The sequence below is a fragment of the Gobius niger genome (genome assembly GCF_951799975.1).
Source record: "Gobius niger genome assembly, chromosome: 3".
Taxonomy (NCBI): domain Eukaryota; kingdom Metazoa; phylum Chordata; class Actinopteri; order Gobiiformes; family Gobiidae; genus Gobius; species Gobius niger.
The window spans coordinates 30,946,677-30,960,259 of record NC_136854.1 but is presented as its reverse complement, the minus strand read 5'-3'; the positions used below and the strand labels follow the sequence as shown (position 1 = coordinate 30,960,259).

At 41.9% G+C, this 13,583-nt stretch overlaps 1 protein-coding gene across 2 annotated transcripts; it reads left to right on the top strand.

The window, feature by feature from the left end:
* The first annotated feature begins 156 nt into the window (after positions 1-156).
* Positions 157-7,560, top strand: commd1 (copper metabolism (Murr1) domain containing 1). Of its 2 annotated transcripts, XM_079553482.1 has the most exons (6): positions 157-200; positions 603-709; positions 832-864; positions 3,203-3,437; positions 4,776-5,069; positions 7,002-7,560. In XM_079553482.1, the coding sequence occupies exons 4-6, from the start codon at positions 3,264-3,266 to the stop codon at positions 7,128-7,130; spliced, it is 597 nt and encodes a 198-aa protein (XP_079409608.1). In that variant the 5' UTR covers positions 157-200; positions 603-709; positions 832-864; positions 3,203-3,263; the 3' UTR covers positions 7,131-7,560. The 2 variants fall into 2 exon arrangements, with proteins under 2 accessions (XP_079409608.1, XP_079409607.1); XM_079553481.1 differs by lacking the exons at positions 3,203-3,437; positions 4,776-5,069; positions 7,002-7,560 and adding an exon at positions 1,078-2,119.
* Positions 7,561-13,583: the final 6,023 nt, after the last annotated feature.

Below are 13,583 nucleotides of genomic sequence, written 5' to 3'. Positions count from 1 at the left end.
ATATTTCATCAAATTTTGCAACACTTTTGCAATAGTCTTCTTTATTTTTTTCCTCACACTTACACTTGGATTTGAACTTTCATTTCCCTGTTTTGAGAAAAAGGTATTGCATCACAATCTGTATTAAAGAAGCCTCCTCTCATTTCTGCTGCAGCAGATCTTCATTCTACTTGGTCACCAACAACCTGCTCGTCTGAACGGTAACATTTGCATCAAATAACTGTATTGGAAAGGCACCCACTCTTCTGTTTGTTTTGTGTTTATTCAGTTTTATAAATCGCTTTTTGGATTGAGAACTTTGATGAATATCATCAGGAGATTTACAAGAGTATGAACATATCTCATATTATCTCTTGTCAATTTGCAAAGCACTTTGGGCTTTTCACATTTTAAATGTGCTATAGAAATAAAGTTGACATTGACTTACTTATCCCACATAAAATAATCAATTGCTTGAGATTAATCAAAGTTTTGAAAAAGTGAGAAAGGTTTGGGAAAAGCAATGAGGCTCATAAACTTCTTTAGAAACATCTATTTACAAAAGGAGAACAGTAAATGACATGTTAGTCACAGTATGTGGGCTCACTGGTGACTTTCTGCAGATGGCTGCTCTGGTCTGGACTGTGCTGCCCGCACTGTTGTTGGTTCAAAGCTCTGCAGCTGTGGAAGAGACTGAACTGGCATCAATCGTGACCGAAATCCTCAATGCGTAAGAAATTACTTTATTTAGAAAAAAAGAAAGAAATGAATCACAAACATATTGAATTGTTTTAAATATTAAATCAAGTGCTTTTTATGTGTAACTGACTTACTATTGTAATTTTCCTGCAGATATCGACCAACTTACACGTTGCCTGGCCATGGGTATGTATATAGTTTCTACAAAATCTGGCAGACATTGAAATGTTAAATACTTAAATACATTATGGCATCTTTCTCCACCTAATTATTTTATGTTAATTGAAAAAAGTACTTATTTAAAGAATTTGTTTGATGAATTAATTGGAAAAATGCACTAAAATAAAGCAAGCACTTTGTATTTTGAGTGTGTCTTATATTTTGAGTGTGTTTTTTCAGTGATACTCCCACGTTTACTCTGGCGGTGAGTGTCCCGTTCAACCCAAGCACCAGACGCTACGATGTGACTCAAGTGACTGCAGTAGACAACAGCGCAAATGTGAAAGCCACATTGGACAACTGCGGGGTCTATGAGGGCAACAGAGTGATGGGAGCCATGGTTCTCAAATGGCCCGACGTTAGAAACCAATGTCCCAGTGCGGTCATCCCTGCTACCTGGACCTTTGTGAGAGAGCTGTGTCCGAATGTTCAGACGTGGGCTGATTTAAATCAGGCGTGCACCAGCAGCATAGGCAAAAAACTTGCCAAGTCGCCAAACGGTGCAGTAGATCATGCAGAATACCGCGTGCTGCAGAGTTTTAACCACTTCATCAATAGACTAAACTCTGGTCATCTGAACAGAAATGATCTGCTGGTGTTTTACTCGTACAAATCCCCATGTGACTCTAGATGCGCTAGCCTTACTAATCGCTGGAGCATTGTCCCATCCATAAGGAGCATCAACTCCTGGCCCAACCATGTTCTTGTTTTTTCAGACATCTTTGTGCCAGTTAGTACGTCTACCACCATGGCAGCCCAACTTGAGACAAATCGCCGCACCGCACTCACTAACATCGGTGCTGCCATAAACGGATTGGGCAATGTCTACCGCTGCCCGGTCAGGTCGACCCGTTGCAGCAGCTGCAGCGCACAAACTGGGGTCGCTGATACTTGTGTCAGCAATACAGCCCGCAGCAGAAGCCCCTCTCCATATGGAAAGTAGCCTAATCTGGAGACTTTTTCATCATCATACCAGCAGATATAAAAAAGGAAATGCAGATAGGCAGAAATCTAAATTCAATAGTTTCCCAGAACATGCTCTATAGAACCACCATTAGTTGACACATTTATGCAGCCGTCCACCTTTGCACCATTGTAATCGGTTCTTGACATTATAAAATTAATCATAATCAGTAGCTCCACTCAAATAGTGAATATACAACGACAATCAAGCAACCATGACTGACTATCGATTTAGCAACATGGGTCCGGCCATTGGTATTCAAATGATGTTATTATAATGCAATTGAAATAATAGTTGTAGACATTTTTCCACATGCTTGCTCTGTTCTCCAATTTCTTTGTGTTTTTGTGAATCAGCTGTAAACGCTGTTATGTCACCGTAAACCCTATAGAGGGAGCCATGGTTTCTGTCATTATGAAAGGTTGAAGTAAATCATTTAGAAACATGTTACTGTTGATTGTTGTACTATCACTGTACTGTTTATTTTTGATTCATTTACATTTTCAATAAAGCTTTGCAGTAGAGCATTTTGCTTGACATATTCTTGTTCATATTCATTTTATTTAGTATATCTTTATATGATTTCACTTGGAAATGACAGTTGGCTAGTTGTTTAACAAGTAAGAGAGCCAAACAAGTTTCATTAAGCTTGTGTTTAATGACAAATAAAGCATTCTATTCTATTCTATTCTATTCTGTTCTATTCTATTCTATTCTATTCTATTCTATTCTATTCTATTCTATTCTATTATATTATATTATATTATATTATATTATATTATATTATATTATATAAAATAGGCCTCTGTTCTTCAAGTTATGCAACGGAACACAAACCACTTTAACCCCTTAGCCCCCACCTTAACCCAACAGTTCGGCTTTACCCAAATCTAAAACCTCCAGACTAGGCCAGAGTAACGCCCCATTTGAAAGATAAGACCTACAAAACTCATCTAAGATTTTTTCTTATTGACGTCACAATTTTGTCACAATTTTTAATCTCTCTTTTTTTTTTTAAACGTTTTTAACACTTTTTTGTTATCGCTTTTTTCACCTTTTTCATTTTCTTTTTGTCGCTTGTTGCTGTTTTGTTTTCACCCCTTTTTCACGTCTTATTTTCGTTGCTATTTTTGACGCTTTGTTCAAGAAGCTTTTAGATTTGGGTAAAGCCAAACTGGAGAAAATGTGCTCAGTTAAGGCGGGGGTTAAGAGGTTGATTGTACAGTGTAACGGATTGCAAATGTATTATTCCAAGTATTCATTTTTGGCCGTGGAACTTTTTTATTTGATTTTTTTTAACATTATTTTGTGCCAATTTTCATCCTGAACTCCATCTCCCAGAATGCATCGTCGAGGCATTTCCCACCACATGACTCTCACGTGACTTGATTGAAAGCGAAACATGGCGGACGCCGATGCTGCCAAATCTCTGAGCGGTTTGCTGAACGGAATCGCCCAGAAAGTGTATCACAACAACCCAGAAATCACCGAGGAGCTGCTGAAAAATGAGCTGTATCCGGAAATGTCTCAGGACGAGTTCAGCGCTTTGCACGAGAAAATGAAAGGGCTCATCAAGGTAATGCGACTCCTCAAAATACTGCTGGCCTTCTGCACTAACTTGGCCTTTTCTGTTGTATTTCAGTGGTTCATTACTCGCTGTTGTTGTTCTACTGTCATAATGTAGCAATATAAGACTGTGCAGGGGAGAACGGGGTGGGTTGGGTCATATAAGACATTTATAAGCTTTCCTGCACAGACTCCAGAATACTGCATTTTCCTACATGTTCAACCAAGAGACATGAAGAGGAGCAAAGTGGTAGCCTACTAAGTACTATTGACATAAATTAGCTATAACTATATTAAAAGTAGTTAATGCGACTAAACCTATGAATAAAATCTCCATGCATTTTTGGCAAGTCAACTATTAAAAAGTAAAAAAGAAGGGAATAAAATGGCCTATCTGAATCATTGACAGTCAGTGATCTTAATTGTAGTGGCATAGCTTATGGTGCATTCTAGGCAACTGGTAATTTTCCCACCTCCCACTTGGAACGCCGCTCAAAACGGTGCTTACGACTTGTGAACTCGGAAGACGTCCAGACTGCTACGAGTTCGGATGCGAGATGTTGGAGCGTGTTGGTCATTGCATTGGGAATCTAGTTTTCCTAGTGCCATTCTGGTGCACGGCCTTGTCACATCTTGGTTAGATTACTGTAACTCACTCCTCTTCGGTCTCCCCCAAAAATCCCTCCACAGACTTCAGCCCGTCCAAAACTCCGCCGCCCGAGTAATCACCAGAACTCCGTCCACTCATCACATCTCCCCAGTTTTTCAGCAGATCCACTGGCTTCCCCATCAAACATCGCACTCAGTACAAGATCCTTCTCCTCACCTTCAAAGCTCTCAATAACCTGGCCCCTCCTTATCTTACTGAGCTCCTTCATGTGCCTACTCCCTCCCGCACCCGTTGGTCCTCCTCTGTACCTACTGCCCACTTAGCCGACATGGGTGCTCGAGCTTTTCGCCGCTCAACCCCTAACCTTTGGAATTCACTCCTCGCTGAACTCCATCAAATGACCTCTCTGCCCCTTTTTAAATCTCACCTCAAAACCCACTTATTCGTTGATAATGACAATACATTTTACACTTCAAGGCCCTGTATCCAAAACCCTCCCAAATAAATAAAGTTATCCCTAACCTTTCTGGACATATTCCTGACGTCCTGATTCTTCACTTGGATGAATTTAAGCACATTTTACCCAGTGTCTTTACAGTATTAGCCTTCATAAGTACTTCTGCATTCACGCTTTATCATAAAACTCCCCCGATCATTGTCACAAATGTCGGCACTACAAGATTAAATTATTGTAACAGTATTTATCTGTTTTTTACCAAGATGCATTTTGTTTTTCAGTCCATAGCCTCCGCGGACATGGACCAGGGGCAGTTGGATGCTTTCCTCACAGCCCAGACCAAGAGGCGTCAGGGCGGGGCTGGTCTGAGCTCGGAGCAGGCTGCGGTTCTTACTCGCTTTTGGAAAAGTCAGCGTCCCAAGGTCCGGGAGGCGCTGCTGAACCAGAGCCGCTGGGAGCCCGCGCTGAGGGGCATGAGCTGGAGGGTGGACGTCCAGGCCGCGGACAGTAAAGGAGACACGGCCAACAGTGGAGCAGTGGCTCTGGTGGAGCTCGAGCTGGGACGAATGGGAGAGGTATTAAGAATGGGCAGTTTCTTTTCTTTAAAGCAGTACTAAGTAACGTGTTTACCTTAATAAATCCTTTTCGTAGTCCCTGTGGGGGTAATACAAGTGTTTATGGGATGATTGGAGGGTCTTTCATCTCTCCCTGGTGTCTCAGACCAGAAAACCATGTGTTAGAGAAATAACAATGGTGTTCGAGAGGATAGATGAATGACAGGCAGCAGTCTGGATGTCTTATGCAGGAGAAGTTTATTTACCATCGGTGCGGGACCCGGAGACATGAACTCGAGACATTGCGCTAGTCCTACCATTCAAGTCTGTCTATGCTTCCACAGAAGAGGGGTAAATACCCTCTCAGAGCGTCATACTGATACGCAAGCATTCAGTGGCAGAGAGTGGGCGCCTGAGCACCACAGTCAAGGCTATGACAGAGATAGTACGACTGTACAGCCTGACCCAGTATGATAAATAGCGATTTAATGTTATCCTCTAACACTCCTCCCTTTCAAAACTACAGTTTTCTAGTGGTTTTGACTAAGTGAAAAAAATCAAAATTAAACGCCAGCATAAAATAAACCTGAATCAACTACCTAAGTTTCAATTTAATCCAAAACCAAGATTTTAGAATAAAATCAAAATTCAAATGGTTTATCTATGCCCTAAGTGGAAGCATACACAGAATTGACAGTGTTAGAGGATAACATTAAATCGCTATTTATCATAGTGGGTCAGGCTGTACAGTCGTACTATCTCTGTCATAGCCTTGACTGTGGTGCTCAGGCGCCCACTCTCTGCCACTGAATGCTTGCGTATCAGTATGACGCTCTGAGAGGGTATTTATCCCTCTTCTGTGGAAGCATAGACAGACTTGAATGGTAGGACTAGCGCAATGTCTCGAGTTCATGTCTCCGGGTCCCGCACCGATGGTAAATAAACTTCTCCTGCATAAGACATCCAGACTGCTGCCTGTCATTCATCTATCCTCTCGAACACCATTGTTATTTCTCTAACACCATGTTTGCAACTTGACTGCCACCGGTGCGGAGAAAGCAATACACACTAATGGAATCGCGAAGAAGAAGCTAACATGCTAACGGGCAAAGCTAACTGCGGGCTAACATCACTTTAAACAGTATTTACAGCCAGGTTTGAGTGAAAAAAAATATTTCCATTGTATAATTGGATGCACAGTAACCCTCTCTCCCTTCGCCTTTCCTGTCAGCGTAGTATTTACTCTCCAAGACAATTAATAAATTTAAAAATCGTAACTTGCTACTACACCTGCAGTTGCGCTTATGGCCTCTAGGGGGAAGAGTTACTTAGTACTGCTTTAAATATTTAATTGTAGATCATGGTGTGTGCACTTGTGTTCACATTAAATGAATGATTTAAAGCTCACACTTTTATGCTAAACCATTTTTTTAGGTTTTGATCTCAGGGATAATATTCATTCATCTTTAAAGGGACTAGATGCAAGTTGGTCATTTTAATACTCATTACTGCCACCTCCGGTCTTATGCGTAACTCCAGTTTCTATATTATGCTCGTGCATGACGGCCCTCCGGACCCAAATGAACTACTTTTTGAGTGACAGTGCAGGATTTTAGCGACATTTGTGGTGAATAAGTCTGGGCTCATTCTACACATTAGGACACTGCTGGAACATGTAGGACAAGGAAAATACATAATTTTAACATTTTGAAACTCCCAAAAGTCCCTTTTTAAGTAGTTTTTGGACCCAAACTACCAAAAAACCTTTACTTTTTCTTGTTCTAAAAAGTGAAAGAAATATTTACTTTTGACTTATCTTTGGTGGAATACATTGCAAAACAGTATGATGGCATCACATGGGATATTCAATAATAAATTACACTGACCGACTCCAAAAAAAAAATTTTTTTAACGTTGTCACTCACTGGTGCAATTTCTTTTGTTTCCTGGCAGAGTTCAGAGTTTGTGTGTTTGGAGATGGATGAGGCCAAAGTGAACCTTTTGTTGAAGAAAATGGGCGACATCCAGCAGAGCATCGACCGGATCGTCGTCCCCGCACCGCAGAAACCCGACGAGGCCTGAGAAACTTAACGGACTGAGAGACTTTCACACGTGCCTAGTTTATCATTCCCCCAGGACTTTATTTCATCCCAACCCATGACTGAAACGGACAGCGATGTTAATTGTTTAAATGTTGAAACTTTTAATATAATCAATCATGAGTACTTACTTGCAACGTCATATGAGCATTTGATGAAGATTTTTCATGACTTTTCCACATTAGATTTGTAGAACTTTTGATCATTCAAAAGGTGTAATATTTAGTTTTAAATTGTAATGGCTACAGTGTAAGTCAGTTCAATATAATAAGAGTTTTTCATACTAAGTATTTCCCCTTTTCTCGCACGGTCTGATATCTGCATGAAATAATATGATTGTCTGATTGGAAGTGGCTGTGATTGACCAGACTGAGAACATAGCATCTTCTTTCTCTAAACCAGGCAAGGAAACAAGCACCTCCCAGAACGATCTCAAAACTCGGACAAACTCTGACAAACATTTTTTTCTCCTTGCCAAATATACCCATCATGGCCTAATTGTGATCAAACAAGAGGTAGAGTGGGTTGGAGAGGCTCGGCTTTGAAAATTGACATTGTTTTAAGCACTCAGCTGAAACAAGTAAGTAACAAGACGATGCCTACCCCTTGCTTTCTACATGATTCTTACCAACTCTGTAATGCTAATCCAGCATTTCTGCAGAGCATTAAAAAGCACTGAAAGTCATTAAATTAATTAAAAAGCATTACATTGGATTCAAGCTGGCATTAAATCATAAGTTTCCCCTCATTCCCCTGTTTGAATGTTTACAATTTTTTTTATGACAGAAAATATGCCGATTTTTTTTGCGTTTGTGGCAAATACCTATCGTATTGGCATTAAAAAGCATTACATTTGACTTTCTGCCACCTGTAGAAACACTGTTGTCACTGAGTCTTACTGAACTGCTACTGGACACAGTTTGTATTTTGATACCATTAAAGCCTTTGTAAGATTGATATGACTCTTTATTTTGACATCCAATTGTAGATATGCAGAAGTTGTTCTCTGTCTCATGATTCTTTGCTTTTAGCTTGTTTTGTCCAAAGGGGCTTAAACTCCGGCTATAATCTGGCCACATGAGGTCAGGCAGACCGGACAGCATTGGTTACTTCGGGATTTATTTTTGATTTTTTTTGTAAACCATGAGATTGGATCGAGCCTGTGAGGGCAAAATGTCAAATATTCACAACAATCTGGTTTCAGTTCAGTGTGATTATGTTGGTTATGTTCACTTAGAATTGGGACAAATGCATGGTTTTCTAAACCAAAACATCCCCTTAGAGATACTGTATGAAACTTGATTTTGGCTAAGACGTGAAATGGTCCTGAATTCAATACCTTGGTTTATTTAGATTTAAGGTTTAGTAAGGAAAGGTGGTAGGTATTGTTGGTATTGTCCCAGAAAGGATTATTTCTCCCACAGTGGTGGCACACACAGAGTTACAGCGGCTCAGGCCTAACCCTACATCTGAGCTGCACAATTTCCTTGTACAACTGTGTCATGACAAATGTTACTTACTTACTCACCTACCAACCTGACCAGCTTGTTTTTTAGGTAGGAGGAATCAGAGTACCCGGAGGAAACCCGGCTGGCTGCCTTCAGTCCTCCTTTGAAATGATGCACCGCCTCCTGGGTTTGTCTCTGTCTCAGAGCGGGGTGTTCCGCACTGGTCAGCCCCTCCTTCCTCTTCCTTCTGCGCAACTCCCTCTGCTCCTTCTCATCTTCATCTTTGTCCTTCTCCCCCTGCTCTGACATCATTCTTCACCTGAGGGTCACCTGTGAAACTCCGCCTTATAGCTGAGCCAGGACTGTGAATATAAAACAACAGTCTTTCACCGTCTTCAGGAAAGAGCGTAGCAGACAAATAATCCATCTTATTCTCTAGAGCACGTAATAAGGATAGAAGGCTTAGCTGTGAGTCTTGCCCGGATATCTCCTCGCTTGCCCCTAGGAGCAGTGTTAATGTCGTCGACTAAAATATTTAGTCTTAATTTTAGTCAAAGTGATATTTTTGACGACTAAAGTTGGACTAAAACTAAATTAAAAGTTGTTCATGAGACTAAAACTATGACTAAAATGTCCAGATATTTTAGTCGACTAAAATAAGACTAAATAAAAATGACTGAATGAGACTAAAATCATCCAAACTTCTATTGACAGTCTGAAAGAGCCTCAGATCATTTACAATCACTGCTAAAGGAGCAGCTCTGAGCTTTGTTCATGTGGAGCAGCTCCATGAAGCAGAGGAACAAGATTAAATATGATTATAATGAATATTATCAATGCAAAGTCGACTAAATTTACCAAAATTGAAACGATTTTTTTTTACTAAATCTCGACTAAAATTAATTTACATTTTATTCAAAAGACTAATACTAAAACAACATTAAAATGTGTTGTCAAAATTAACTCTGCCTAGGACTAAACGAGGACTAAACATTAAAATTGTAATGTAGTATTTTCGTGAAGAAGAGCTCTTTAAATCCAAAAGGTTGCAGACTGTTGAGCCAGAATGAGCAAACTTGGGGATTTGACACAGGAAGGTGATCTGCCCAGACACGAGGAGAACATGCAAACTAGGCTGAGGAATAATCTTTTAAATGTTGTGATTGTGACAGCGAAAAGAAAATATGATCAGCCACATAATGTTCTGAGTGGATTGTAAACCTGTTTTCAGTGACTGTGGGTGTGGGGGAAGGTTAGTGGGAGGGGCCATGCTTTCCTCGGCTCTCAACTCTATTCACCACGACATGTTCATGCTGCACAGGTCACATTTTTAGCTTGGACCAATAGATCCATGCTTGGACCAGATCCGGAGAGGAGAGGTAAAGGAAAGCAATAATCGACGATGAAGGGAGAGCTCAGCCAGGCCACGCTTCCGGTGAGTGACAGACAGAAGTGCATTGCTTCAGGCAGCATTCATATAAGAGTGCTACTGTTACCTTTACATCTGAACCGTCTGAATAACATACGACTATTAAGTGTAATTGAATGGTTCATAACTATGGTAAATGGGCATCTTGGAGGAAAGCGATCACTCCTTGTTGTAACCTTGTAAATTGTGTAAGTCTTTCTTTAGTTGCCCCTTCTGTTTTAGTCCGATTTTGGGTCCAGTTTTGTTTAAAGACCTTGATGCATACCTGTTGCAGGACATAAAGAACAGGACAGTTGTATAAATCATGTAAATCAGGTGCTCTCTGTGCTCTGACTCTTTGCTCTCTGACTCTGTGCTCCCTGACTTTGTGCTCTCTGACTTTGTGCTCTCTGCGCTGTGACTCTTTGCGCTGTGACTCTGTGCTCCCTGACATTGTGCTCTATGACTTTGTGCTCTCTGTGCTCCCTGACTTTGTGCTCTCTGACTCTGTGCTCCCTGACTTTGTGCTCTCTGACTCTGTGCTCCCTGACTTTGTGCTCTCTGTGCTCTGACTCTTTGCGCTCTGACTCTGTGCTCCCTGACTTTGTGCTCTCTGACTTTGTGCTCTCTGTGCTCTGACTCTTTGCGCTCTGACTCTGTGCTCCCTGACTTTGTGCTCTCTGACTTTGTGCTCCCTGACTTTGTGCTCTCTGTGCTCTGACTCTTTGCGCTCTGACTCTGTGCTCCCTGACTTTGTGCTCCCTGACTTTGTGCTCTCTGTGCTGTGACTCTTTGCGCTCTGACTCTTTGCGCTCTGACTCTTTGCTCTCTGACTCTGTGCTCCCTGACTTTGTGCTCCCTGACTTTGTGCTCTCTGTGCTCTGACTTTTTGCGCTCTGACTCTGTGCTCCCTGACTTTGTGCTCTCTGACTTTGTGCTCTCTGTGCTCTGACTCTTTGCGCTCTGACTCTTTGCGCTCTGACTCTGTGCTCCCTGACTTTGTGCTCTCTGTGCTCTGACTCTTTGCGCTCTGACTCTGTGCCCCCTGACTTTGTGCTCTCTGACTTTGTGCTCCCTGTGCTCTGACTTTGTGCTCTCTGTGCTCCCTGACATTGTGCTCTCTGACTTTTTGCTCTCTGTGCTCTGACTCTTTGCTCTCTGACTCTGTGCTCCTTGACTTTGTGCTCTCTGCGCTGTGACTCTTTGCGCTTTGACTCTGTGCTCTCTGACTTTGTGCTCTCTGACTTTGTGCTCCCTGACATTGTGCTCTCTGTGCTCTGACTCTTTGCTCTCTGACTCTGTTATCTCTGACATTGTGCTCTCTGTGCTCTGACTCTTTGCTCTCTGACTCTGTTATCTCTGACTTTGTGCTCTCTGTGCTCTGAATCTTTGCGCTCTGACTCTGTGCTCCCTGACTTTGTGCTCTCTGACTCTGTGCTCCCTGACATTGTGCTCTCTGTGCTGTGACTCTTTGCGCTCTGACTCTTTGCTCTCTGACTCTGTGCTCCCTGACTCTGTGCTCTCTGACTCTGTGCTCTCTGACTTTGTGCTCTCTGACATTGTGCTCTCTGACTCTTTGCTCTCTGACTCTGTGCTCCCTGACTCTGTGCTCCCTGACTTTGTGCTCCCTGACTTTGTGCTCTCTGTGCTCTGACTCTTTGCGCTCTGACTCTGTGCTCCCTGACTTTGTGCTCTCTGACTTTGTGCTCTCTGTGCTCTGACTCTTTGCGCTCTGACTCTGTGCTCCCTGACTTTGTGCTCTCTGTGCTCTGACTCTTTGCGCTCTGACTCTTTGCGCTCTGACTCTTTGCTCCCTGACTTTGTGCTCTCTGTGCTCTGACTCTTTGCGCTCTGACTCTTTGCGCTCTGACTCTGTGCTCCCTGACTTTGTGCTCTCTGTGCTCTGACTCTTTGCGCTCTGACTCTTTGCGCTCTGAATCTGCGCTCCCTGACTTTGTGCTCTCTGTGCTCTGACTCTTTGCGCTCTGACTCTTTGCGCTCTGACTCTTTGCTCCCTGACTTTGTGCTCTCTGTGCTCTGACTCTTTGTGCTCTGACTCTTTGCGCTCTGACTCTGTGCTCCCTGACTTTGTGCTCTCTGTGCTCTGACTCTTTGCGCTCTGACTCTGTGCTCCCTGACTTTGTGCTCTCTGACATTGTGCTCTCTGACTCTTTGCGCTCTGACTCTTTGCTCTCTGACTCTGTGCTCCCTGACTCTGTGCTCCCTGACTCTGTGCTCCCTGACTCTGTGCTCCCTGACTCTGTGCTCCCTGACTTTGTGCTCTCTGACTTTGTGCTCTCTGTGCTCTGACTCTTTGCGCTCTGACTCTGTGCTCCCTGACTTTGTGCTCTCTGTGCTCTGACTCTTTGCTCTCTGACTCTTTGCGCTCTGACTCTTTGCTCCCTGACTCTTGACTTTTGTCAAACTAAAAAAGACTTTTGTCAAATAAAAAAAATAAAAAAAACACATCTAATCTTATATTGTGGGTGTGGCTATGCTCACACGGCGTGACTGACCATGGACTGACATGTTTTCATTCAATTTCATTTCATTTCATTGATCTCTCTGCGGCCGGGGGATTGGTTGCACAAGGAAACTTTGCAAACCTGTCCTTTTGCAACAAATTTATGGATTTAAGTCTCTGTGGATTCTATTTATTAAGTTTATCAGGACCATTTCTCGGGTTTATCGAACAGCTGAAGATGAAATACTGAGGCCATGTTCGCGTGTATCTTCAGAGTAAGTCCAATCATGCTTTTGCTTTGTGTTTGTATATTGGAAACATCAGCCATACCACAGAGTCACACAGATAGGTCAAACAAGGTAGCAATGTATATGTGTAATTTTGAGATTGTGTAATGAATAAATTAAAAAAATCTAGCCATAAAATTTGATTCGGGGGTAGGGTAGCGCTTTATATTAAGATGTGCTCATTAAGTATTAATAAGGTATTAATAAGTATTAATAATATGCTTGTTAAGTTTTAACACACTGCTTATTATACTTTTATCAGTTAACATAGGCTACTAACAGGTCATTAATAATACGCATATTCATAGCCAACCAATGACCTAACCTTAATCCTCACCCTAACCTTAAAATTATTACTAATGCTTATTATACTTAATGAGCACACCTTAATCTATTCCAGTGTAGGCAAGAAGAGTTTTAAATTAACTGGATGTGTTTTGAATCTCGTACCAACGCTTTGTGGAGGAAGAAATCTCCCTGAATCACAGCTGGAGTTGAATCTTAAAGGAAGTCCATCAAAACTACAACACAAAGTAACCTTCAATCTCTCAGTTGTTATCTCTTAATAAGAGGTCAATGTTCGCCTATACACACCTGTGACACCACAATAAAGTCCCAGACATGTTCCTCTTTAAAAAGCACCTGCTCCACTGGCAAACCGCATTTTCTGGCAAGTTATAAAACTGTACAGTGCAATGTTGCTAATTTTCAGTTCTGTTTCATAGCGTTTCCTGCTTTTGGTCAAGATTATGTTTCACACGCTTAGGGTTTGCTCATGTGCAAAACCACGTGCAAAAGTGGATCAGCAGCCGAGTCTCATTTACATATC